The following is a 27,556-nucleotide window of genomic DNA, read 5'->3' as shown; positions in this document are numbered from 1 at the left end:
TGTCACTGTTTTCAGACCGGGAAGGACACATTTTGCAGAGAGTTTTTCCGTATGCTAATTTGCAACATTGCAGAAAATGATTTACACCGGGGCTCCACCCCAATTGTTCTATTTTTCTGCCATGAACTTCCCCAGGCTTACCCGTATTAGGGAAGCCTGGTTCTCGACGAGGCAAACTTAGTAGAAACCCAGCCCAACCCAAACCCAAACTTAGACTCTAGGGGGATACAATACACATTTCTTTAGTAAAAATACAGCTGTTGATAATACTGTCATCATCATTGAGGCAGAGCACATGTACAGTTGAAGTCGGAAGTTTACATACACTTAGGTTGGAGTCATTAAAACTTGTTTTTCTTCCACTCCACAAATTTCTTGTTAACAAACTATAGTTTTGGCAAGTCGATTAGGACATCTACTTTGTGCATGACACAAGTAATTTTTCCAACAATTGTTTACAGACAGATGATTTCACTTATAATTCACTGTATCACAATTCCAGTGGGTCAGAAGTTTACATACACTAAGTTGACTGTGCCTTTAAACAGCTTGGAACATTCCAGAAAATGATGTCATGGCTTTAGAAGCTTCTGATAGGCTAATTGACATAATTTGAGTCAATTGGAGGTGTACCTGTGGATGTATTTCAAGGCCTACCTTCAAACTCAGTGCCTCTTTGCTTGACATTATAGGAAAATCAAAAGAAATCAGCCAAGACCTCAGGAAAAAAATTGTAGACCTCCACAAGTCTGGTTCATCCTTGGGAGCAATTTCCAAACACCTGAAGGTACCACGTTCATCTGTACAAACAATAGTATGCAAATATAAACACCATGGGACCACGCAGCCGTCATACCGCTCAGGAAGGAGACGCGTTCTGTCTCCTAGAGATGAATGTACTTTGGTGCGAAAAGTGCAAATCAATCCCAGAACAACAGCAAATGACCTTGTGAAGATGCTGGAGGAAACAGGTACAAAAGTATCTATATACACAGTAAAATGAGTCCTATATCGACAAGAAAGAAGCCACTGCTCCAAAACCGCCATAAAAAAGCCAGACTACGGTTTGCAACTGCACATGGGGACAAAGAACTTACCTTTTGGAGAAATGTCCTCTGGTCTGATGAAACAAAAATAGAACTGTTTGGCCATAATGACCATTGTTATGTTTGGTGGAAAAAAGGAGTGCCTTACAAGCCAAAGAACACCATCCCAACCGTGAAGCATGGGGGTGGCAGTATCATACTGTGGGGGTGCTTTGCTGCAGGAGGGACTGGTGCACTTCACAAAATAGATGGCATCATGAGGAAGGAAAATTATGTGGATATATTGAAGCAACATCTCAAGACAGCAGTCAAGATGTTAAAGCTTGGTCGCAAATGGGTCTTCCAAATGGACAATGACCCCAAGCATACTTCCAAAGTTGTGGCAAAATGGCTTAAGGACAACAAAGTCAAGGTATTGGAGTGGCCATCACAAAGCCCTGACCTCAATCCTATAGAAAATGTGTGGGCAGAACTGAAAAAGCATGTGCGAGCAAGGAGGCCTAGAAACCTGACTAAGTTACACCAGCTCTGTCAGGAGGAATGGGCCAAAATTCACCCAACTTATTGTGGGAAGCTTGTGGAAGGCGACCCGAAACGTTTGACCCAAGTTAAACAATTTAAAGGCAATGCTACCAAATACTAATTGAGTGTATGTAAACTTCTGACCCACTGGGAATGTAATGAAAGAAATAAAAGCTGAAATAAATCATTCTCTCTACTATTATTCTGACATTTCACATTCTTAAAATAAAGTGGTGATCCTAACTGACCTAAGACAGGGAATCTTTACTAGGATTAAATGTCAGGAATTGTGAAAAACAGAGTTTAAATGTATTTGGCTAAGGTGTATGTAAACTTCCGACTTCATCTGTATGTGTAGCCCATGTATCTGATGCTGTCTGGCAAAATAGAGTATGGCATGTCATATTCTTTTTTGGCCAGACAGCATCAGATACATGGGCTACATATAGTAAGACTGTGCGGCGCTGTTTTGCTCGCTCTGATGCTTTCTCTGGTGAGATAGTTTCAGCCACTTGCGAATTGAAGGAAAGTTTGCAGGTGCACACTGCATTGTTCGGATCCTGGAATTATTTTGGATGATTGTGCGAAATGCATCATACCGGCTGTATTTCTTTATTTTGAAAGTTATATGATAGGTACATTTAATAAGTATATTTAAAGTGACCAAAGTAGTTATTCTTGGGTGATTTACTTTTAAGTGAGTCTTCTGAGCCATTTACAATGGGCAGAAGCCCACTAACATCATGATCCATAACATGTCTAGAATCTCCCAACCACAATCACCACTTCTCACTCCTATCCCTGTGTCAAAATTATTCAATATTTTCCTGCTCTCTTTCTCCCTTTTCTCTATGGGGCCGATTCAGACTTAGGAATTTACGCCTTTCCTAAGCACACCTTTGCTACACACTTCTCAGTATTTGGTATCCAGACATGTTCTGTTGCTTAACAAGCTCTGGAGTGTGGCTCCCTTGCATGCGCTGAATACATTTCATTCAACCCCTGAAAACCCTCCCACTTGCTGGCTAACATATTTTCTTGTGGAGTTTTCATTCAAAAAGGTTTTCAGTACATTTATCTTAAGCTATCCCTTTAAATACGGTGTACTTTTTTGTTAGAATTTTGACGACAGACTCACTAGAATATATCGAGGGAACTGGTTCAGAATATTAGGGATCAATGAAAGAAAGCAATCTAATATGCATATTAGTCTCCGTTTCAGCACCAGTTGGTAGATTTAAAAATACTCTGATCTTGTAGATTATTTAGGTTTAGTAAAGTATTTATGAATCATTAAAAAAACGCACGAAAGAAAGAAAACGGTGGTTTGATTCATTCTGAAAATTGCCACATTCAGTTATTTAACCCATGGTCATGTTGGAAGATTAGTGTACATATAATTATAATAGGAAGAATAGTGTACAATAGTAGGCTATACCCTCGTCCATTGCCTGCACTAACCATGGAACCTTGTGATGACACGGCCAAGTATTGCACCATGCGTCAGGTTCAAACTGTTAAGGCTTGGTCTAGTCCGTCTTTTGTTGACCAATAAGAAGGCTGCACCATTAGAATGCAATTTTGTGTGGGTCCAATACATATTAAAGTTTCTGAAATTACATTGCAAAAATATTACATGTAGCTCCTTTAAGACATTCGAGAGTGCCATCCCTGCAAATGAAAAGACCATACAATTTAAATTCTGTAAAAGTAGATGCTTTTTCCACTTTGAAACAGTAGGTTTGCTAGACCTTATTCATGGTTTCCTCACGTGTAAAGGTGATGGAATTATTAGGGAATTAACTCAAGGTCAGAATACAGTGTATCTGCTGACACACCTCCACCACACCTTCATTTTTTCTATCTCCACCGCAAACGAATAGCAGGTGAAAAGCATGTTATTCTCATGCTGAAGTTCAAGGTTAGAATACACATATAGAGAAAAGTGCATAAAAAGGGAATTACGTTCCACTTCCGTGCGCTTGCAGGTAGCCTAGTGGTTAAGAGCGTTGGGCCAGTTACCGAAAGGTTTGAATCCCAGAGCCAGCAAGGTGGAAAAATCTGCTGTTCTGCCCTTGAGCAATGCAGTTAACCCCCAACAACTGCTCTCAGGGCGCCGATGATGTGGACGTCGATTTAGGCAGCCCCTGCACCTCTCTGATTCAGAGGGGTTGGGTTAAATGCAGAAGACACATTTCGGTTGAATGCATTCAGTTGTGCAACTGAATAGGTATCCCCTTTCCCTTAACTTGGGTCGGAATTCCCCATATGTGCATGCCTTAATCTACTCTCTCTCTCTCTTCACTTTCTTGAAGCCAGCTCATCTCACTTTCTTCTGCTCTCTCCCTGTTCCTCCGGCTCTCCATCCTCTCACACCCCTCCTCTCTCAGAAGAAGGATAGTATTCACCCCTGTACGTAATTATGTCATCTCTCATCTCTGGCTGGAGCCCCCAGTCTTCTTCCGTCTTCCCACGCCTAAGACAGCCTTAAGACATTCTTCCCCAGGTTGTTTCTTCTCCCATACATTGGCTTACTTTTTGGCCTGGGTCCTCTACCTAATTTCTGTCCATATCTGACTGACCCGTGTCACCAGTGTGACCCGTTTAGCTGGTCCGATGTCTCCAGGGACGCCCCAGCCAACGGAGGTGAAGACCAAGTGGCCACTGGTTGAGAGTGCTGACCACTTGGGGGGCAGGGAGGCCCAGGAGATCCCCCCCCCCACTGAAGAACTACGTCTACCTTACCATCCTCACCTCCTTCTGCCCAGCCATTAAATAATGAGTATGGATCAATTATATGTAACCTCGTATCTCTGGATATTGTTAAGATATTGAGGACTCGTTATTTTGAATGTTTTGTCCAATAGAAATGTTTATTGAGAAACACTGATCATTTTGTTAGCAGTATAATATCATGAGTGAAACCTCAGTCATGACATCGCTTCATGGTAGTTTTGTGGCACAACAGTGTGCTACAACAGACAAGGCAGGGGCAGAAATGTTTATCAAGGGAGGATCAATGAACAGACAAAATAACGTGGTGCAGCGAGTGGATGTTCTCTTTATTGAAAAGTGAAGACCCCTAATTATTAGTCTTTTTTTTCTCTATGTGTGCATTGTGTAGATCTACATCAGCATTTCCCAAACTCGGTCCTCGGGCCCCCAAGGGGTGCACGTTTAGTTTTTTTGCCCTAACACTACACAGCTGATTCAAATTAGCAAAGCTTGATGATTAGTTGATTATTTTAATCAGCTGTGTAGCACTAGTGCAAAAACCAAAACGTGCACCGAGTTTGGGAAACCCTGATCTAGATAGTACCACCACGAGCCAGAACAGCTTCAATGTACCTTGCAGGGGTGTAAAGTACTTAAGTAAAAATATTTAAAAGTAATACTTAAGTAGTTTTTTTGGGTATCTGTACTTTACTTTCGACCTGCGAGCCCCAGTCTCTTTCTTGCTCCCCACACACTATATCCAGCTCCAAACGTTTTTAAGACATTTTAAACTGGAAAAGGAGCCTGTCACAGTTTTAACTAAACACCGCTCTCTTCTCTCTCTTGTGCAGGAACGGGAACCGGTGTGTCCAGTGCGCGGGCTTGCTATAGGCGAGCCCACAACGGTTTGGCGCAACGTTGCCCATCCTGCTCTGCTGAATTGGCACCGTGACCTGTCCTGGATGGTCGCCCATGAGATCCTCCCGGGCTGGGCCGTTATGCACTCCCGGGGCATGGCGAGGACATCCGCGTGCCCCTGACCAGGCTGCGGCCAAGAGGAGTCGGTGAGGCTCTTGCTCTGGGAGTGCAGAGCCGCACGGGACCTGTGGAAGGAAGCAGGCCCCCTGATCTCCCCACGCCTGCCAGCAGGGGAGGACCTAACGCCCCAGCTCGTGCTGTATGGGGTGGGCCGAAGGCCTATAACAACAAAGGCCTTCACAAAACTCTGGCCCACCCTCACGTGTCTGAAGGACGCACTGTGGTCCTCCCGCAACCTGCTGGTAGGGAAACAGGTAGAGACCACCCCCCAGGCAGTGGCTTTGGTAGCCACGGAAGCCCTGGGGTGGTACGAACGACAGGGGGCCTCGACCCCAGGCGAAGGGTCCCCCACAACACCCAAGGTCCCGGCGGCCACGGCCTGACAGCACTGCGGTGCCTAGGGCGATGCGCCTAGGGGAGGAGTCTCCTCTGGGCCCCGACGGACGGGTACGGAGTCGTTTCAGGAAGAGCAAGAGGAGGCTTTTTTGATAAGGACTCACCCCGTTTTTGTACAAAGGACCGACGACAGCTTTTTAACAAAGTGACTTTTGACAGGCTTTTTATGTCTTAAAAATGTTTTACTTTGTTAAATCACTTATACACATTTTAAATGGCTTTTACTAAATTGGCTTTTACAAGAATGGGTACTTTTACGTAGGATTGTTTTATTGTTTTAAATAAACAACTTGTACCTTTTTAAATGTAAATGTAATGCTGTTTTTTATGCACTTTTATGCCGTTTTTATGTGTGTAAATGAATTTAAAATGTGAGCTGTTTTAAAGGAATTGTACAATAAAAACTTTTCCAAAAGAAAAAAAAATCTGTACTTTACTTTACTATTTATATTTTGGACAACTTTTACTTTTACTTCACTACATTCCTAAAGAAAATAATGTACTTTTTACTCCATACATTTTCCCTGACACCCAAAAGTACTTGTTACAGCAAGAAAGAAAAATGGTCCAATTCACGTACTTATCAAGAGAACATCCCTGGTCATCCCTACTGCCTCTGATCTGGCGGACTCACTAAACACACATGCTTCGTTTGTAAATTATGTCTGAGTGTTGGAGTGTGCCCCTGGCTATCCTTAAATTTAAAAAACAAGAAAATGGTACCATCTGGTTTGTTTAATATAAGGAATTTGAAATCATTTATAATTTTACTTTTGATACTTAAGTATATTTTAGCAATTATGTTTACTTTTGATACTTTAATATATTTAAAACCAAATACTTTTAGACTTTTACTCAAGTAGTATTTTACTGGGTGGCTTTCACTTTTACTTGAGTCATTTTTTACATTTACATTACATTTACGTCATTTAGCAGACGCTCTTATCCGGAGCGACTTACAAATTGGTGCATTCACCTTATAGTCAGTGGGATAACCACTTTACAATATGTTTTTTTTGGGGGTAAGGGAGGGGGGTAGAAGGATTACTTTATCCTATTCTATTAAGTTATCTTTACTTTTACTCAAGTATGACAATTTAGTTTTTTTCCACCACTGGTACCTTGGCATAGATTCTACAAGTGTCTGGAACTCTATTGGAGGAATGCGACACCATTCTTCCAAGAGAAATTGGATCATTTGGTGTTTTGTTGATGGTGGTGTAAAACGCTGTCTCAGGCGCCACTCCAATTCAATTGGGTTGATATCTGTGACTGAGAAGGCATATGGTTTACATAGTTTTCATGCTCATCAAACCATTCAGTGACCATTCGTGCCCTGTGGATGGGGGCATTGTCATCCTATATGGGCATAGCCATAGTAGCCAAAAGAATGGCCAGAATAATGGCCCTAAGCATGATGGGATATTAATTGCTTAATTAACTCAGGGACCACATCTGTGTATATACACTGAGTGTACAAAACATTAGGAACACTGTCCTAATATTGAGTTGCACCCCCTTTTGCCCTCAGAACAGCCTCAATTTGTCAGGGCATGGACTCTACAAGGTGTCAAAAACATTCCACAGGGATGCTGGCCCATGTTGAAACCAATGCTTCCCACAGTTGTGTCAAGTTGGCTGGTAGAGGTTCTCTACTCTGAATAGCTCGTTCCAATTGGATTGAGATCTAGTCTCCTGAGATCAAGTCTCCTGAGTGGCACAGTGGTCTAAGGCGCCGCATCGCAGTGCTAACTGTGCCGCTAGAGATCCTGGTTCGAATCCAGGCTCTGTCGCAGCTGGCCGCGACCGGGAGACTCATGGGCGGCGCACAATTGGCCCAGCGTTGTCCAGGGTAGGGGAGGGAATGGCCGGCAGGGATGTAGCTCAGTTGATAGAGCATGGCGTTTGCAACGCCAGGGTTGTGGGTTTGATTCCCACGGGGGGCCAGTATAAAAAAAAAAAAAAAAAAAAAAGATGTATTCACTAACTGTAAGTCGCTCTGGATAAGAGCGTCTGCTAAATGACTAAAATGTAAATGTAAATCTAGTGACTGCAGTAAGTTGAATTCACTGTCATGTTTGTGGAACCATTCTTGGACAATCCTAGCCTTGTGGCATGATCCTGCTGAAAAAATCTATTTGTAGATGGATACACTGCTGCAATGAAGGAACGCACCTTATTGGCAATGATAATCAGATATCCTGTGGCATTAAAATGTTGCTACACTTTCATCAAGGGGCCCAATGTGTGCCATGAAAACACACCCCACACCCTCCCACCACCACATGCCTGCAATGTTGACACGCAGCATTATGAATGTATGTACTCATGTGATTTTCTCCATACCCTAGTCCTCCCATCAGCGTGAAACAACAGGAACCGGGATTCATCAGACCAGGCAATGTTTTTCCAATTTTCCAGTGTTTTTTGTCCTTAGTCCACTGCAACCGCAGTTTTTTGTTGAAAGAAGTGGAACTCTGTAAGGTCGTCGGCTGCCATACCCCATACGTGTCACGGTACAATGAGGTGTGCATTATTTTCATGGCTTTGGGCACCAATGTTGTACTGGACTGTCATTTGACCAACTGTAGCCTGTCTGTTGCTCTGCACAATTCGTGTCAGCCTCCTTTATCCTCTTTCATCAATGACACATTTTCGACCACTGGCCTGCCGTTGGCTGGACGTCCTTTGGGTGGTGGACCATTCTTGATACACACAGGAAACTGTAAAGCGTGAAAAACCCAGCAGCGTTGCAGTTCTTGACACACTCAAACCAGTGTGCCTGGCATCTACTACCATACCCCGTTAAAAGGCATTTCTGAATGGTACACATACACAATCCATGTCTCAATGCTTAAAAATCATTCTTTAGCCTGTCTCCACCCCTTCATCTACACTGATTGAAGTGGATTTAACAGGTGACATCAATAAGGAAAGAGCAGGTGTTCTTAATGTTTTGTACACTCAGTGTATATCCCTCATTTACTCAATGTCCATTATTTTGGCAGTTACCAGGTTGCAATGGGTTGTTTATAGGACAACTAGTTGATTCACAATTATATAGTTGATGTAAAGCATAGTTGATGCACTGAGAGCTTGCATAAACCTAATGGACTTTAAATGTGCTTTTCTCCTGTATAATAGCTTGGTTATTGTTTGACTTTGACATTTTACCTGCTTGACCTAAAAGAAAGAAAGAAAGACAGACAGACAGACACACACACACACCATGAGGAGCCTCTGCGGATAGCTATGACTGGTTTCCTAGAGTATACTGTGGCTTGGCCCAGTTGTGAGACGGTGAAACTGGATAGCCGTGTGAAAGCATCAGAGGAATAAGTCAAACTGCAATGGTTGAGCTGAGAAACCGTAGGTTATCTTCTTCAGGAGTCATATGTGTAGACAGACACATGATATTAGTCTTTTAAAACTTGATTGATAAGTACGAAGAATGTTTTATCAGTGTAAACCGCACTTGCACATCATTTCCATATTTATTTATTTAGGCTATCAAAAACGTGATTATTGTAGGTTATCAAAAACTTCACTACGTCAAGGGAAATTTAGTATTTTAATATTTCAGGATGTTGTGTATCCCTGGAAATAATATGAATTAATGTAAACATAACAGTTTTGAAAACAAAGCTTTTCCCCAAAAAAGTGCTCTCTTGGCACAACTTACCCCGGTTATGGGGTATGTTGAGCATAGGGACAGGGTAAGTTGAGCCGCCTTGGGGTAAGTGGGTGATGGTGCTGGTAGGTCAAAGTTTAATTCATGGAATGGGGGTGTGGTATATTGTATATATTAAATGTGCCTACATTCAGATATAGATCTCTCTGCTCAATATCAATCTTAAAATGATCTACTTTGGTTTAGATACAAGCATCATGAAACCTATAACACAAATTAATTTGCATTTGTGAAAATCTGTTTTTTGGACCTAACTTGCTTACCATTTTTTCCATGTGGTTTCTTCCTTCACAGACTCCATGAAATGTTGTCTGGCTACCCAGACTCCTTTCTCCGGCCAAATGCTACGCCACATCCATGGTCGTTAGTTTCTTCTCCTCAATGAGTACCTCCCCTAGTACCTCCCCGACCCTTCACTGAATGCAAACACATTCGGGGCCGTCTGATTGGTCCAGAAGCCGATGGGTTGGGCCCCCTCCGAAGCATAGCTGTAGCCTACTGACGTTACAGAGCGAAACGATTGGAAAATCATTTTGGTTCCAACTCATGGTTTTCAGGCTAATTTCCTGCTATTGTTCCATGAGGCTGATAGAGAATTTAGCCCTGCGTGCCCGTTCAGTAAGCCGGCCCTGGGTGGCTCAACTAACTCTGTGACTCAACTTACCCCACTCTCCCCTAAGAGTCCAATGTAATCTATTCAGTATCACTAGGCCTATGCTGCAGTGCAATCGGAAAGTATTCAGACCCCTTGACTTTTTCCACATTTTGTAACGCCTTATTCTAAAATGGATTACATTATTTTTGGGGCACATCAATCTACACACAATAACCCATAATGACAAAGCGAAAACAGAAATACCTTATTTACATAATTATTTACACAAGTATTCAGACCCTTTGCTATGAGACTCGAAATTGAGCTCAGGTGCATCCTGTTTCCATTGATCATCCTTGAGATGTTTCTACAACTTGATTGGAGTCCACCTGTGGTCAATTCAATTGATTGGACATGATTTGGAAAAGGCACACACCTGTCTATATAAGGTCCCACAGTTGACAGTGCATGTCAGAGCAAAAACCAAGCTATGAGTTTGAAGGAATTATCTGTAGAACTGTGAGACAGGATTGTGTCGAGGCACAGATCTGGGAAAGGATACCAAAAAAATGTCTGCAGCATTGAAGGTCCCCAAGAACAAAGTGGCCTCCATCATTCTTAAATGGAAGAAGTTTGGAACCACCAAGACTTCCTAGAGCTGGCCGCCCAGGCAAACTGAGCAATCAGTGTAGAAGGGCCTTGGTCAGGGAGGTGACCACGAATCCGATGGTCACTCTGACAGAGCTCCAGAGTTCCTCTGTGGAGGTGGGAGAACCTTCCAGAAGGACAACCATCTCTGCAGCACTCCACCAATCAGGCCTTTATGGTAGAGTTACCAGATGGAAGCCACTCCTCAGTAAAAGGCACATGACAGCCCACTTGGAGTTTGCCAAAAGGCACCTAAAGTACTCTCAGACCATGAGAAACAAGACTCTCTGGTATGATGAAACCAAAATTGAACTCTTTGGCCTGAATGCCAAGCGTCATGTCTGGAGGAAACCTGGCACCATCCCTACGGTGAAGCATGGTGGTGGCAGCATCATGCTGTGGGGATGTTTTTCAGCGGCAGGGAATGGGAGACTAGTCAGGATTGAGGGAAAGATGAACGGAGCAAAGTACAGAGAGATCCTTGAAGAACACCTGCTCCAGAGTGCTCAGGACCTCAGACTGGGGCGAAGGTTCACCTTCCAACAGGACAACGACCCTAAGCACACAGCCAAGACAATGCAGGAGTGGCTTCGGGACAAGTCTCTGAATGTCCTTGAGTGGCCCAGCCAGAGCCCGGACTTGAACCCGATCGAACATCTCTGGAGGGACCTGAAAATAGCTGTGCAGCGACGCTCCCCATCCAACCTGACAGAACTTGAGAGGATCTGCAGAGAAGAATGGGAGAAACTTCCCAAATACAGGTGTGCCAAGCTTGTAACGTCATACTCAAGAAGACTCGAGGCTGTAATCTCTGCCAAAGGTGCTTCAACAAAAGTACTGAGTAAATACTTATGTAAATGTAATATTTCCGTTTATTATTTATAATAAATGTGAAAAAATACAATAAAATGTTTTTGTTTTGTCATTATGGGGTATTGTAAGTCGCTCTGGATAAGAGCGTCTGCTAAATGACTAAAATGTAAATGTAAATGTAAATGATTGTGTGTAGATTGATGAGGGAAAAAACATTTTAAAAATGTGGAAAAAGTCAAGAGGTCTGAATACTTTCCGAATGCACTGTATATCTGTGATGTTAAAATTATTTCTTACCCCGTGTCTAACTTGCTGAAGGCCCCAGGCATCCCTGCCTGTACCTGACATTGAAAAACAAGTGAACAATGAATAAAGATCATACACAAACATAGGCTCCTAGAATAGTTTATATTACATTCAAAAAAATATGTATCTCCTCTGTCAAGAGGGGGTCTACTAAAATGTTTTGCTCTCAATGTGGTGGGGGGGCATGTGGGTAGGCAGAACCGCGAGCAACTGCGGCCCCTCAGGAGTTCAGATTTTTTTAGGCCCCCACCACCATCAATGTTGCCCATCCATGAACTAAGTAGACCTGACCCAGCTGCTATTGCATTGGTGTTTATGGGAGACCCACTGTACGAAAGACTATTGAGAGTAAATATTAGTTCATCATAGGAGAGCTGTAGCTCCGCCAACCGGTGATGTGGAGCAGAGCATGCTGGGCGATCTCTAACTGAGGAGAAGGAAGTAACTAGAAAAAGTATACAAGCCAAGTGATAAATTCCAGCTATCTCCTGTGATTACCTTTAGTTAGCATTCTTTGTTTTAGCCAAGGCCAGTGTGCGTCCTTCAGAAATGTGAGTTCATATTCCTTACTATTCATGTGTTGTGGACGCGCTCCTCTCTGTTATGCTAATTAGCGTTTTTACCGCGAGCTAGCAACTGTAAGCTTGCTAACCCTGTTGTTTCTGTCATCTCATTTCAGACATTTAGCATTTAATTGTACAGTATAATGTCCATCAGTGTCTAGTCGTATATGCCCTGTGGTTGTATGGATGTATACTGTATAGATTATGTGGGTATTTTGTTAGCAATGAGCCTTGTGGATGTAGTTATATATGTTCAAGTTCATGCAGTTGTGTGAGGATGATGGTGCTCCTCGGTAGTGCAGTGTAGTTGCACTCCTCTGATTATTCATTAGTGAAGTCACAGCCATGTTGTTAGGTTGTATTGTCCTGTGCAGCACATAACCTATTGTAGGCATATACATTTAGCATATGTAATTGGAGGTTGTATTAAGCTTATACCTGCAATTTACTATTGTATATAATTTCCCCCTTTTCAGAACCACACACACTCTTGGTTAACACAATTGTCAAGCCATACACTGTGCTGTGCCATTCCTGCTTCATGTGAATCAGCGTCATTAAACTACCTCAACTGGAATCCTGTCTGTCTGTCATCTGTGCCCTTACAAGCACCTGGGAGAGAACGCATAGTGCTAAGAAAACGCTAAGAATATACTGTCCAACAGGTCCTCCACTACATTGTGGTCCTTCAAGCCGTACCTTCAGTGCTTTTTCCCAGAGCAAGATGCAAGACTACTACGTGAGTGAAGCTTTCACACAGCCAGCAGTTCGTCTGAAGCATCAGACACGGCCACCACAGCATCTACAAGATTACGAGGTAGGCTATGTGAGCCATAAACGGCACGCTTCACCACACCATAGCACAGCACGGTATGATGTACATGGGCAAGAAGAGGAGTGTTATTCTCATCATGAAGGAGCAGCCAAGATAACCCCCTTCACCTCGTCACGTGCAACCTCATCCACTTGCCAGGTTCAATGGGATGCTGCCCCAGAGAGGGCCCATCAGAGCCATCACCACAGAGGGTATGGTTCAGAACCCCAGCTAGCCCACAACCTGCAGAGAAAAAAAAAGAGAGCACATGGAGGTAAGCAGAGAAGCCTCCATACCCTATGCTTACCGGGAACACAGGAAGCTGCCAACAGCTTACCAAGCAGAGCTAGAGAAGATCCAGAAATAGAATGAGAAGCTGCGTGTATCTCAACTAGCCGTACAGAGAGAATTTGCCAAGTTTGACGGAGTTAAACAGGAAATGAGGAAGCTTGTGGATAAGGTCTGCAGTATCCAGCCACCCCTTAACCCGACTGCGGCCAGCTATACCCTCAAAAAGTCTACTCAACAACAGGCTGGCCCCGCTGTACAAATTGAGTCGGTTCTCCCAGTCCACCTCATTCCCCCACCTGAGTACGATAACTCCTGTGGTCCTCTGTAGCTCAATTGGTAGAGCATGGCGCTTGTAACGCCAGGGTAGTGGGTTCAATCCCCGGGACCACCCATACGTAAAAATGTATGCACACATGACTAAGTCGCTTTGGATAAAAGCGTCTGCTAAATGGCATATTATAACGATGAAGAGGAATGCGATGATAGTGGGTGGCCTGATCCACCACCATGACTTTCAGAGGAAGAATCAGAGCAGCCAGAGAAAGAACAAGTAGTAGACCTCCTGGATAAGATGATGAATGAGCTCAAAGTCATGAGGGTTCAGGCTACTTCCACTGCTGCTAAGCAGAGCAGACCAGCTTCAGTAGTCAAGACTCCAGGCCACCCTTCAAGAGAGGCTACACCTTCGCCGTGTCCCAGAGAGCTAAGTTACCACCCTGATGGGGACTATCGCTATGGGATCCCCTATGGCTCCTAACTATGCTAATTTCTATGTGGGTTACATTGAGAAACGGTCAATTTTCAACCCTCTCAAATGTTTTCTTGCCTAACATTATTATTTGGAAACGGTACATTGATGATATTTTTGTTCTATGGAGGGGTGACTTAAAACAGCTCCAGGCATTCTTTGCTTTTCTTAACTCTTGTTCTGAGCACCTGAGATTTACGATCCAATCTGACACACGTCAAATCAGTTTCCTTGATCTTCTGATTTTTGTGAGGATAATGTTCTATACACTGATCTTTACAGGAAACCTACTAATCGTAACAGTTTGTTGAGGGCTGATAGTTGTCACCCGCTTCCCTTGAAAAAAAGTTTGCCCTACAGCCAATTCTGTCGAATCAAAAGGATTTGTAAAAAAACAATCAGATTTCGACCGAAATATGGCTGAGACGCAAAGAAAATTCAAGGAGAGGGGGTACAAAAGCGCTATCCATCATTCCTTCAATTCTGATCAGTTTCCCAGTCCCTGCCGATGAAAAACATCCCCACAGCATGATGCTGCCACCACCATGCTTCACTGTGGGGATGGTGTTCTCGGGGTGATGAGAGGTGTTGGGTTTGCGCCAGACATAGCGTTTTCCTTGATGCCCAAAAAGCTAAATTTTAGTCTCATCTGACCAGAGTACCTTCTTCCATATGTTTCCCACATGCCTTTTGGCAAACACCAAACGTGTTTGCTTATTTTATTCTTTAAGCAATGGCTTTTTTCTGGCCACTCTTCCGTAAAGCCCAGCTCTGTGGAGTGTACGGCTTAAAGTGGTCCTATGGACAGATACTCCAATCTCCGCTGTGGAGCTTTGCAGCTCCTTCAGGGTTATCTTTGGTCTCTTTGTTGCCTCTTTGATTAATGCCCTCCTTGCCTGGTCTGTGAGTTTTGGTGGGCGGCCCTCTCTTGGCAGGTTTGTTGTGGTGCCATATTCTTTCAATATTTTAATAATGGATTTAATGGTGCTCCGTGGGATGTTCAAAGTTTCTGATATTTTTTTATAACCCAACCCTGATCTGTACTTATCCCCAACCTGATTGGAGAGCTCCTTGGTCTTCATGGTGCTGCTTGCTTGGTGGTGCCCCTTGCTTAGTGGTGTTGCAGACTCTGGGGCCTTTCAGAACAGGTGTATATATACACTGAGATCATGTGACACTTAAATAAACTCCACCTGTGTGCAATCTAACTAATTATGTGACTTCTGAAGGTAATCGGTTGCACCAGATCTTATTTAGGGGCTTCATAGCAAAGGGGGTGAATACATATGCACGCACCACTTTTCTGTTATTTATTTTTTATAAATTTTTTAAACAAGTTATTTTTTTCATTTCACTTCACCAATTTGGACTATTTTGTGTATGTCCATTACATGAAATCCAAATAAAAATCCATTTAAATTACAGGTTGTAATGCAACAAAATAGGAAAAACGCGAAGGGGGATGAATACTTTTGCAAGGCACTGTAAACTAGTGACCCGCAGTGTTTGTCATTATTGACAGCTTGTCTGTCGAAACGTTGGTTATTAGGATATTAAATTATTGCATCTGAGCTCCTAGAGTGTGAGGCTTTCCTTTTCTTGTTCGACTATCGCCAACCACCTCACCAGGCCAGTGCCGCACCTTCACAGCGCTACGTTGGTGCAGTGACCCGGCAGTCTTTTCCTCCTAGGGCTCACCTTGATGCAGCAGCCTATGAGCCACAAAGAGCCGCCAGCCAAAGGCAACCAGAGCACCCACCCGGTCACCGACCAGGTCAAGTTCCATGGATATCTAGTCCAGACCCTCAACACCATCCGCAGCCCCCTAGAGGCTCCACCGCCACAGCAGCATTGCAGACGTATAGAGGGCCTAGACCAACCATCCCTAACTTCAACAGCCGAGATCCAAGTGAGTTCGCTCGCCTGAAGATCGCACTAGGGAACCTCCTGCCAGCTGGTTTACTTAAAGCTAGAAGAAGCCTGCCTAGTGGCAGATTCATACCTCAACTCCCCCACGCCTTACTCAGACACCATGGCAGCCCTGAATGAGAAGTTTGGACAGCCACAGCATGTCACCCTGAAGAAGATAGCCAGTGTCATGGACTCTCCCGATGTACGCCGTGGAGATACAGATGATAATTGCGTTGTTCGCTCTATAACTTGTTAGTTCATATGCCTTGCCACCGTGATATATAGACCTAATGGCGAGACGAGAAGAAACAGTGGCAGAATAAATTCAAACACACCTTTGTTTCATCACAAAACCGGAGAGCATCCTCTGTCCAGTGAAATCCACAAAGCATATTGCATGTAACCAACAGTTACATGACCTACAGCATGGTCAAGCAAGTTAATGTTTCCGACATTTTCGGATTACTAAACAACTATTGATTTAGAACCACGGAGAGTTACCGCAAGTCGCAAAGAAAACAGGAGCTGCCTCCACTATTCCAACATCAACATTTTCAACATCATCAAATCACCTATAATTAGTCTAATTCAGTGACCACTAAAAGATACCAAGATAAGCTAAATATGATGTGGCTGTCCATGGTTCTGATTTCTTTGTGTGTTCGTTTGTGCAAGTAGAAAAAACATGTTTACTCACCCTTCTTGTAGAGAAACTCCAATGCCATCCTCCTCCCTTTAATGTTGACGAAACGGTCTATTACGGTCATACCGTACACGCTTTTAGTTTTTGTTGTCCTAGGCTACATGGCTAAAATGCTTGCTCGCTAACCTAACTTATTTTCATGGGCAACGATGAGCCAGCTAGTTAAAATTAGCCTGCTACATATTGAACTTCCATCCTCTCAGGCCAGGGGCACAATATATGAATTTATGGTTGGATCAGAATCACCGTTATAATCAACCAGTACGGAGAATCAAGTAAAACCAGAAGTCCAAATCCCCATCTCCATCCATGGCTAATTTAAGAAAGGGCCAATTTTAGCTAGCCAGCCACCAGAGGACAACACCACAATGAGGTTGCAACAGTTCCAAGTTGTTTCTGTCAATTTAGTTTTGCTTTTGATGTGAAGCCAAATCCAAACTGGCTTCCCTTGACACTTTTTTGGTGTGTCAGGACCATTCACAGTTGAGCTCACTCAGTTTAGCTCAACGCTGATTGGGTATTATTTTATACTATAATGTATTAAATAAATTATGAAACACATAGAGAGACGAAAGAAAGTATGTTTTTTTTTATTGGTACTTTTTTGGGGGGAAGCCTGGCTTCCCTTGGCACCCATGAATACACATCACTGCGACTAGGCACTTGACATTGAGCAATTTGGCCAGTCAGTCAAATACACGTGATAGTTGCTTTAATGAGCAGAATGTGCTGTTGGACTGAGCTATGTTAAGAACACGTCCAACTACGTCGACGATTTTAATTGGCTGATGCAGAACTTGTTCCAGGATATAATCACTGCCACCTGGTGAAGTTAGCATAGGCCTAACGTTTGCCATTTTATCTGATGGGACCAGCTACAATTTAGCATTCTGTCACGTGCAAATAAATCAACGATTTGAATTGGCTGATACGCATTTTGAGCTGGAGAAACTGTTTCAATTGAAACGGTTGCAAGTCTGGCACCTATGCCTTAAATAAAAATGTAGAACTAACAAACACAAATACTCAAGAGGGCCATTCAATAATTTAATCAGGTTGTCAGTTTTGTTAGAAAAAATTCATTCATAAACATTCTGTGAATCTACAGTTGTGTATACCTATTTAGTTTCAGATGTTTGTGCTGCTTCCAGATTTGACTTGGCTCAGGAGAGACAGTGAACTTTGGGGTCCAGGTTCTTGTTCTCAGGGTTGTAGGTCGACTGGGCGAAGCAGTTGGTGGCGACACGGTCACACTCACACACTGAGGCCTGGCACACATGGTTGGAGGCTGAGGAGTAAGGACACAGGTTTAGGCTCATGATAAACATTATTAGCAGTTATAATCAGACAAAGCTGAAACCTCATCTTTAAAACAAAACGTCAGTGCATCTGACAGTTTCATAGAGCTTGGACAGATTGTATTGTTTATTGCAAATGTATGTCCACATATTATTTTGTTTCTACAGTTCAGTTGTTACCTGAACAGGAGACCTGCCCATTCGTGCAAGAGAATCTGTACCGATTGATGTAAGGGGAGTCAATGACGGGACGACACTCTGGAAGATGCCTGCTCGCTTCATAGCAGTGGTCGTGGACCTCACAACACCTGAGAGTTAAAGAGGAGAAAGTAAAGAGTTTGAGATATACACACAAAAACCTGGGCATGATGTCCAACATAAGTTTAATGAAATTCAGTTACCGATCCAACTCATCCCTGGGATTCCCAGTCCCCCCCAAGCCACACCAACAGCCATAGTTATTATACATGAAGGGGTTGACATCAGGCTGGGTGCACTTGATCATTCTAACAAATTGCAACAGTGAACCATGGGCTGCGCAGGCTGGCAGAAGAAAGAGATGAAGCTATCAGTCACACTACAGTATGAAAAATGTATGCACTCACTAATTGTAAGTCGCTCTGGATAAGAGCGTCTGCTAAATGACTAAAATGTCAATTGGATCACTAAAAAATACAACTTATTGGCCCTCCTGTAGCTCAGTTGGTAGAGCATGGCGCTTGCAACGCAAGGGTTGTGGGTTCGATTCCCACGGGGGGCCAGTATGAAAAATGTATGCACTCACTTATTGTAAGTTGCTCTGGATAAGAGCGTCTGCTAAATGACTAAAATGTCAATTGGATCACTAAAAAAATACAACTTATTTGCCCTCCTGTAGCTCAGTTGGTAGAGCATGGCACTTGCAACGCCAGAGTTGTGGGTTCGATTTCCACGGGGGGGCAGTATGAAAAATGTATGCACTCACTAACTGTAAGTCGCTCTGGATAAGAGCGTCTGCTAAATGACTAAAATGTAAAAAATGTACTGCACATATTCCTGACATTGACGTTCCATATAACAGAGTTACAGCCTACTGGGCACAGACGTCAATTCAACGTCTATTCCACGTTGGTTCAAGGGGACAACAATCTTCTAATCAAAATTAGAATGTGACAGTCTTACCGGTCAGCAGCAACAGGAGGGCGGTGGGATGCATGACAGGGGAAACAACGGGGGGATACACCAACTTGACCTCTTATATTGGATGAAGGGAGGCTAAAGAGAACAAGTGACAAGATGAGCGGTAAACTGGCAGGGGTTGTGTCATTCAGCCAGGAATCTGAATGACATCTCAGGGCTCAAATACTGAAAAAAAACTGGTTTACCCAGGATTGCTGCTATCCATAGCCCCGTTTATACCTGGTTCTAACATCCGTACTTTGTCCTGATTTTGTCCACATTCCGATTGTGCCTATATTTTTAGACAGGTTTAGATGATTAGAAGACACATCGTGATCTGATTGTGATTAGATCTTCCTGACCACCTGCGGAGGTAGTCAGACACACATTGTGTCTGGATATCTTAGGCTGCGTTTACACACGCAGCCCAATTCTTATATTTTTTCCCACTAATTGGTCTTTTGACCAATCACATCAGATCTTTTCACATCAGATCTTTTTCTGAGCTGATCTGATTGGTCAAAAAACCAATTAGTGCCTGTGTAGACCAGTATTTCCTAACTCCAGTCCACGAGTATCCCCAACAGTACACATTTTAGATGTAGCCCCGGACAAGCACACCTGATTTAACTTGTCATCTGATCATCAACCCAACAAGACATGCCACCAGAGGTCTCTTCACACTCCCCAAATCCAGAGCAGATTGATTGTGGGAGGCACATTACTAAAAGAAATTACTACATACATTTTGTTTTGTAGATATGCAGTGGTGTAACAATGTTATATGATGTTTATTTTATTTCACCTTTATTTAACCAGGTAAGCCAGTTGAGAACAAGTTCTCATTTACAACTGCGACCTGGCCAAGATAAAGCAAAGCAGTGCAGTAAAAACAACAACAACACAGAGTTACATATGGAATAAACAAAACGTACAGTCAATAACACAATAGAAAATGTATATACAGTGTGTGCAAATGTAGTAAGTTATGGAGGTAAGGCAATAAATAGGCCATAGTGCAAAATAATTCCCACGGGGGGCCAGTATGAAAAATGTATGCACTCACTTATTGTAAGTTGCTCTGGATAAGAGCGTCTGCTAAATGACTAAAATGTCAATTGGATCACTAAAAAAATACAACTTATTTGCCCTCCTGTAGCTCAGTTGGTAGAGCATGGCACTTGCAACGCCAGAGTTGTGGGTTCGATTTCCACGGGGGGGCAGTATGAAAAATGTATGCACTCACTAACTGTAAGTCGCTCTGGATAAGAGCGTCTGCTAAATGACTAAAATGTAAAATGTAATAATTACAATTTAGTATTAACACTGGAGTGATATATGTGCAGAAGATGATGTGCAAATAGAGATACTGGGGTGCAAATGAGCAAAATAAATAACAATGTAAATAACAATATGGGGATGAGGTAGTTGGGTGGGCTAATTACAGATGGGCTGTGTACAGGTGCAGTGATCGGTAAGCTGCTCTGACAACTGATGCTTAAAGTTAGTGAGGGAGATAAGTCTCCAGCTTCAGAGATTTTTGCAGTTCGTTCCAGTCATTTGCAGCAGAGAACTGGGAGGAATGGCGGCCAAAGGAGGTGTTGGCTTTGGGGATGACCAGTGAGATATACCTGCTCGAACGCATACTACGGGTGGGTGTTGCTATGGTGACCAATGATCTAAGATAAGGCGGGAATTTGCCTAGAAGTGGGTTTGGCGACGAATATGTAGTGAGGGCCAGCCAACGAGAGCATACAGGTCGCAATGGTGGGTAGTATATGGGGCTTTGGTGACAAAACGGATGGCACTGTGATAGACTACAGTACAGATGTACTGTTTTATCTTTAGTTTTATGTGTAATATAAGTGCCTTAATTTGGACCCCAGGAAGAGTAGTGGGGATGGGGATCCCTAATAAATACAAAAAAATGAGTTGAAACATGTGAGTTTGTCTGGGGCTACAACAAAAATGTGTGCTATTGTGTTAATCGAGGACTGGAGTTGGGCAACACTGGCATAGACGCAACCTTACAAGTGTAGACAGATCTGGACAGTGAAAGTTTGAAACCATTTAAATCATCACCACCCGCCCTCTAAAATCATTGGCAGGTGATGCTAATGACTTATGGCATCAATATGTGTCAGTAAAATAATACATTTTTAGGGAAAACATTTCAAATAATTTGCATACAGGGAGGGACCAGGATATCTAGTCACAATGTGGACGGATAAGAGACACATTTTACTACCATGTGTAGATGCAACGGCCACCGTGTGTAGGCACAATCACAATGTGGATAAGGATGCATAGTGTAATATACTCTAGTGCAGGGGTCTCCAACCCTGTTCCTGGAGCGCTACCCTCCTGTAGGTTTTCACTCCAACACCAGTTGTAACTAACCTGGTTCAGCTTATCAACCAGCTAATTATTAGAGTCAGGTGTGCTAGGTTAGGGTTGGAGTGAACCTACAGGACAGTAGCTCTCCAGGAGCAGAGTTGGAGAGCCCTGCTCTAGTGTAATATTGCTTTCTTAAAGCAGTCATTGTTAGGGTTAAAATATCAGCATTTTCCTGTATCCTATCAATTGCTAATACTCTAAAAGGTAAATTTTGCCTTTCCCCTAACTCTCTTCCAAAGAACATTGTATTCCAGCAGACAGCTGTGTAAATGACAAAACACATGCTTAAATTCCCACACATTTCCATTTCATGACTCCAGTCAAGCCTTGTACAATGACTTACTGAGTCTATGCATGTTATACTGTCTCTTGAAAAATAGATTTTTATCTCAATGAGACTATCCTGGTTCAGGGTGATGATGATTGTCTGTGCCAACCCTGACAGCTGGCCTGTGCTGGACTATGCTGACTATGGCTGCTACTGTGGGAAGGGCAGCTCGGCACACCTGTGGATGCACTGGACAGGTACGCAGTCATGGAGTGGAGGCTGGGGGGCATGGGTAACGAAACACCAGGCAAGAATCTGAGAGGAGGATAAGTGTGAGTCTGGGAACACTGTGTAGGTGGATGGGCGAGTTATACAGTGTAGGGGGAGGGGGGGGCTATATATAGTAGCTTTATCGTGAAGTCAATTAGCTATGCTAAGTCAGACATACTTGTATTGAAACAGATGCCACCTGTGTTCCAATTGCTGTCAGATTCATGATCAGTGCTACTCTGATGCCATCCAGCATGAGGATTGCTGGACCATCTTTGACAACCCTTACACTGAAATATACAGCTACAAGTGCGATAGAGCTTCTAAGACTGTCACCTGCGAAGATGAGTGTTCAGCATAATTCTATGATTAAAAAACGGTCCCTTTGTCAACTTTTATTCTGCAACAGTACCCTCTTTAGGATGTTCTAGTCCTCTGGATCTTTTAGATTGGAGAAGCTCTATTTTACTTCCCCCTTAAACTTGCCATGCCATTTACCCATCCTTCTCTTTGTTCTGTCTCTCTCTGTCATACAGAAAACAACGATCCATGTGATATTCTGTGAGTGCGACAAAGGCAGCCATGTGCTTTGCCAAGGCAGAGTAAACCCAGAGCATGAGCACCTTCCCGGTGAGCACTGCTAGGAAGGAAATGCACGGGAAACCAGTGTATAACCTGCAGTGGCCCACCTCCCTGCTTTCTGTTAGTACTGTACTAGCATGTGCTTCTCTTGAAATCAGTAACAACTGTCACGATCCAATATGTGCCTCTGTGTTGGTTATTGGTCGGTTTCAATCTCCCTTGCTATTCATATTCACCCACAAATATCAGAAAAATATCTGATGAAAATAACTAAGGAAGCTGTTAAATTCTGACATGCCAAGCTTTAAGCAAACATTATTCTGTGAATAATATTATGCACTGTGTGCTTCTTCTGCTCAACAGTCTGGTACAAACAATACCAAAATGTGATGTTTATATACAGTCACTGAAAGAAATCCATCCTTTCTCCTGTACCCAGAGAATGTCATGATGTTATATCAGTGAGGCAGCACTGGCATAGCTTACAGCTCATGTCAATGGCAAACATGGATCTACTGTTTCTCATTTCCCGTTTGCCTCACAGATGTAAATGTACTTTAGGGTGCAGTCCGCATCATTCCAAAGCTTGTGTCATTCGTGTGGACCTTTAACGCACATTTACACAGCCAACAGACCCTGATATGAGACCAATACTGCCTTACCAGCTCATCCTCACTGTTAAGAACAAGCAGGTGTGCTCCCAGCTCGATAAATTGTTCCTCAGCACTGTTCCAGCTGAGTTTCCTTTTTGATGCCAGGTAGCAACTACCCTGGAAGGACCACCAGTCTTCACTACAAGTCCCTGAGGACAGAGGTCAGGGGGTCATGTTGGGTAAAACGCACAATGGCTGGGGATGGTCCATTAGCTACCAATAAGTGAATTACCTCTCACTCGAATCTCAAATTCATCATAATTGACATGGTTGATAGTAGCTTCCCACGGGGGGCCAGTATGAAAAATGTATGCACTCACTTATTGTAAGTTGCTCTGGATAAGAGCGTCTGCTAAATGACTAAAATGTCAATTGGATCACAAAAAAAAATACAACTTATTCGCCCTCATGTAGCTCAGTTGGTAGAGCATGGCGCTTGCAACGCCAGAGTTGTGGGTTCGATTTCCACGGGGGGCCAGTATGAAAAATGTATGCACTCACTAACTGTAAGTCGCTCTGGATAAGAGCGTCTGCTAAATGACTAAAATGTAATGTAAAATGTAGCTGGGTCTGAAAGGGACCGGAGGAGAGTGAATGAAGGAAGGAGAGGGATTATGAACAAGCATCTACAATGTTATCAGCTCTTGACTTCACTTGCTGATTAATCTATTGGATTCACTGTTTGTGTACCATGTCTCCTAGAGGTCTGAACCAAGTGTTTGATATCAGACCATTTCTTACATGAATGTCTGAGCAAATTAATCATAGTGGGTAGAACAAGCAAGAAGGTGGGCAGAGACAAGCACGAGCTAGCGAGAGCCTATTGGCGCGTTCTAGCATGTATTTGCATATTTCCATTAGGGAACGCCTACTCTGTGAAGTGCAATAACTAAATTCGCCTTTGCACAACTAAACAACGCAACAAAAAAAAAGAATACGTTGGCAAAGGGTCAAACCTAAAAAATTTAGTCCACTCAGTTCGTAACAGATTCGAGTTTTAGAAACAGAAAACTGTATTGAGATCAAATGTTTCATCGATGAGAAAATTAGCAGAATATCGGCCAAAATCCACCTTCTCCCACTGCCGGCCATTTTTGGTAATGAGTGGAAACGCCACACCCGGTGAAATATGTCTCATTGTTCTATCTGTGGCGCGCTGTGGACAGGCACATTTCCTTCTCGTTCACTGTCTCGTAACCAAATAAAAAAATACAATTTAGCTACCTGTGTGGTGTGATGTGACACGAACCCGTCGTAGAAAACTTCTGTCAATTTGCTACTGAGACAGAATGTGTTTTGTGTATAATCCACTTTTTACACAAGCCTCAGATCCATGCTGTTGCCAATTTAACATGAATAGCTTACAGATTGTCTTGTCCACTGTTTTAATAAATGGAAACCAATACAAATGTTTGTCAGTGTTTGTGTATTCATTTAATAGTTCAATTCATTAGCTAGAAATCAGTAGAGCTTCATAACTTCCCAGTTTATTCTCATTTAGCAGCTTGGGGTTCCTCTTCATGGGCCCCTGTGGCAGAACCAATCTTCTTGGGGTTCCTCTTCATGGGCCCCTGTGGCAGAACCAATCTTCTTGGGGTTCCTCTTCATGGGCCCCTGTGGCAGAACCAATCTTCTTGGGGTTCCTCTTCATGGGCCCCTGTGGCAGAACCAATCTTCTTGGGGTTCCTCTTCATGGGCCCCCTGTGGCAGAACCAATCTTCTTGGGGTTCCTCTTCATGGGCCCCTGTGGCAGAACCAATCTTCTTGGGGTTCCTCTTCATGGGCCCCTGTGGCAGAACCAATCTTCTTGGGGTTCCTCTTCATGGGCCCCTGTGGCAGAACCAATCTTCTTGGGGTTCCTCTTCATGGGCCCCTGTGGCAGAACCAATCTTCTTGGGGTTCCTCTTCATGGGCCCCTGTGGCAGAACCAATCTTCTTGGGGTTCCTCTTCATGGGCCCCTGTGGCAGAACCAATCTTCTTGGGGTTCCTCTTCATGGGCCCCTGTGGCAGAACCAATCTTCTTGGGGTTCCTCTTCATGGGCCCCTGTGGCAGAACCAATCTTCTTGGGGTTCCTCTTCATGGGCCCCTGTGGCAGAACCAATCTTCTGATTTGAGGGGTGGGGCCTTTGCTTACTTCACCGCAGGCCCTGTGGTAAAGTAGGCAAAGGCTCCACCTCTCAGTGATCAACTATGTGACTCAGTGATCCAGTCTCTGTGGCAAGGGGTCAAAGAGAAACCTACAGAGAGTATCTAAGGACTAGACAAAACATTCCTATGGTTAACTCAAGTTTCTCCTTATACCCTTAAACTGTTAACAAATCTATTCTGAAGTAATGGAATGATAAAAGGGTGTATGGGTTAGTATCCACATCAATGACAACAGAGCTCAAGTCAAGTTTTTCAGCTGTCTGTACTTGTGAAGTTCAGGTACCATTCCATAGATGAGTTGTTAAACAGGTTATGTATTCCCCAGATTGTTCATATCAATGACAGAAATATACATTAATTGACCCTCTGGGCCAGTTCCAACCCTTTCTGTTCCAATTCGCTCTCTCAGACAAGGCACACACCTCGAAGGGATGTGCAAGTTGTCAGGGTTAATTTCGGTCCGGGGGTAATGCAGGTATCTGGTTTCTGTATGGGGTTCCTGCAGTGGAACATCACACTGTAATGTTATTTTGTTTTGCAGGCTTTGTATGGCAGAATTCATCAAGCAGATGGTGTTAGATGAAACCCCAGTAAAAGGGGATACAAAGGTTGAGGTCCATGTGATAAAAAAGAAACTTAATTCCTAAAAAAAACACCTGGAGGCCATAAAACCAAAGGCTTTCTGGTAGTTTCTGAAACACGCCACACACAAAATAAACGAAAAGGTGATCAAATACAGGTTTGTTGCAAATTGTGGGGAAATCCCATGCACTCAAAACCGTTAACAAAACTTCCAAAACAATTATGGTCCGATGGCCTTTCATAAAGTAAAGAAATCAAAGTATGTGAGAATGGGGTTTGCCGGCAGAATAAGGGCCGCCCATATGTGGTGGTATTGTAGTTTAGCATCCTGATGGTGGCGGGGAAAGAGGAAGGCCGATTCAAAAGGAGGCAGTAACAGCCTTCAGCCGTGGTCCTAAGGCCTCTGGCTGAGGAGACACAGAAAGAGAAAGGATGGGTTTAGTGGGAGCGTACCTATGACCACACAGTACACCAGATAAGACTAAATGACCCCTCCCCCCCATATCCCAGTCCAGAAACAACCCCTAGTCACTTCATGTTTATCTGAAAGAATTGGACAGGACATGTAGGGTTTGGTAATCGTTGGTATCAATTATGTAAAAGCAATTAGGTGGTAATCTGGGCCTGCATTCATAAAGCATTGCAGAGTAGGTGTGATCTAGGATCATGGCTCCCTGTCCATGTATTCATTATTATATAAAATGCATAACTGAGAGCAGGTTGTTTCCTGTGAAGTGTACAATTGAGCTATATTGGTTGCCATTTCTTTCTTTCCAGGGCTGGTAACTATTTCCTTTTCAAGTATACAAGAGGGCATACTGAAACTGCCAAAAGTTTCAGAGTGGGATGCAATGCCTATATCTCCTTCACTCTGCAGTCCAGGCCAGACTTCAAGGTTGTTATAGAAAGGCTGTATGACAGCCACAACAGCCATGATCCCTCACATCCCCAAGACCAACACTGGGGCCAGATCCACCCAACCTTGAGGGAGGAAATATGGAACTGGCTGCATATTTGGGTAACACCGTCAATGATTCTGGTACTTGCACAGAATTGGGCCAAGGCACAAGGGCTCATAAACTCATAATTGCACATTGTTGTCCCCCACAATGAAAGGGGAGGGGACTGTGGATCTGTAAGTCACACAAAATCATTTGTGGGGGACGACGTTTACTGTTGCCTTGTTCAAGTATACTTTAAAATGGAGTCAGCTATATTATATGTATAATATTACATATAATTAAGTTCTATACGAGCAACCACTCCTAGAATCACTTTGCCCAGTGCATTAATAAGTGAAAAAATGTATATACACACACACATTCCATTAATTTTGTCTTCCATTATCTCACAGGCAATAACATTAGCTTTTGTCTAGCAACCAGGCAAATAGACCCC

General features: G+C 43.3%; 2 protein-coding genes across 2 annotated transcripts; one reads left to right on the top strand and one right to left on the bottom strand.

Annotated features, from left to right (window-relative positions):
• Window positions 1-17,834: 17,834 nt before the first annotated feature.
• LOC121551925 (phospholipase A2, minor isoenzyme-like) lies at window positions 17,835-19,578 on the bottom strand. Its single transcript, XM_041864606.1, has 4 exons — window positions 19,497-19,578; window positions 19,260-19,352; window positions 18,279-18,406; window positions 17,835-18,088 (listed from the first exon to the last, which is right to left on the bottom strand). Exons 1-4 carry the CDS (start codon window positions 19,535-19,537, stop codon window positions 17,964-17,966), a joined length of 387 nt encoding a protein of 128 aa, XP_041720540.1. The 5' UTR covers window positions 19,538-19,578; the 3' UTR covers window positions 17,835-17,963.
• Window positions 19,579-22,045: 2,467 nt separating this feature from the next.
• Window positions 22,046-22,552, top strand: LOC121550671 (phospholipase A2 pkP2-like). Its single transcript, XM_041863018.2, has 2 exons — window positions 22,046-22,185; window positions 22,384-22,552. The coding sequence occupies exons 1-2, from the start codon at window positions 22,046-22,048 to the stop codon at window positions 22,550-22,552; spliced, it is 309 nt and encodes a 102-aa protein (XP_041718952.2).
• The last annotated feature ends 5,004 nt before the right edge of the window (window positions 22,553-27,556 follow it).

Source organism: Coregonus clupeaformis, chromosome 18, assembly GCF_020615455.1.
Source record: "Coregonus clupeaformis isolate EN_2021a chromosome 18, ASM2061545v1, whole genome shotgun sequence".
NCBI lineage: Eukaryota > Metazoa > Chordata > Actinopteri > Salmoniformes > Salmonidae > Coregonus > Coregonus clupeaformis.
The sequence above is the reverse complement of the archived record's forward strand: the minus strand, read 5'-3'. Positions and strand labels throughout refer to the sequence as shown.

Excerpts from the sequence above, each read along its gene's own strand:
- LOC121551925 (XM_041864606.1), bottom strand. The coding sequence starts at position 19,537 with ATGTGGACAAAATCAGGACAAAGTACGGATGTTAGAACCAG. Across the intron at positions 19,353-19,496 it reads AGTACGGATGTTAGAACCAG|CCTCCCTTCATCCAATATAA; the intron begins GTATAAACGGGG and ends TGTTCTCTTTAG. Across the intron at positions 18,089-18,278 it reads TGGGCAGGTCTCCTGTTCAG|CCTCCAACCATGTGTGCCAG; the intron begins GTAACAACTGAA and ends CTTACTCCTCAG.
- LOC121550671 (XM_041863018.2), top strand. The coding sequence starts at position 22,046 with ATGAGACTATCCTGGTTCAGGGTGATGATGATTGTCTGTGCCAACCCT. Across the intron at positions 22,186-22,383 it reads ATGCACTGGACAGGTACGCA|ATGCCACCTGTGTTCCAATT; the intron begins GTCATGGAGTGG and ends GTATTGAAACAG.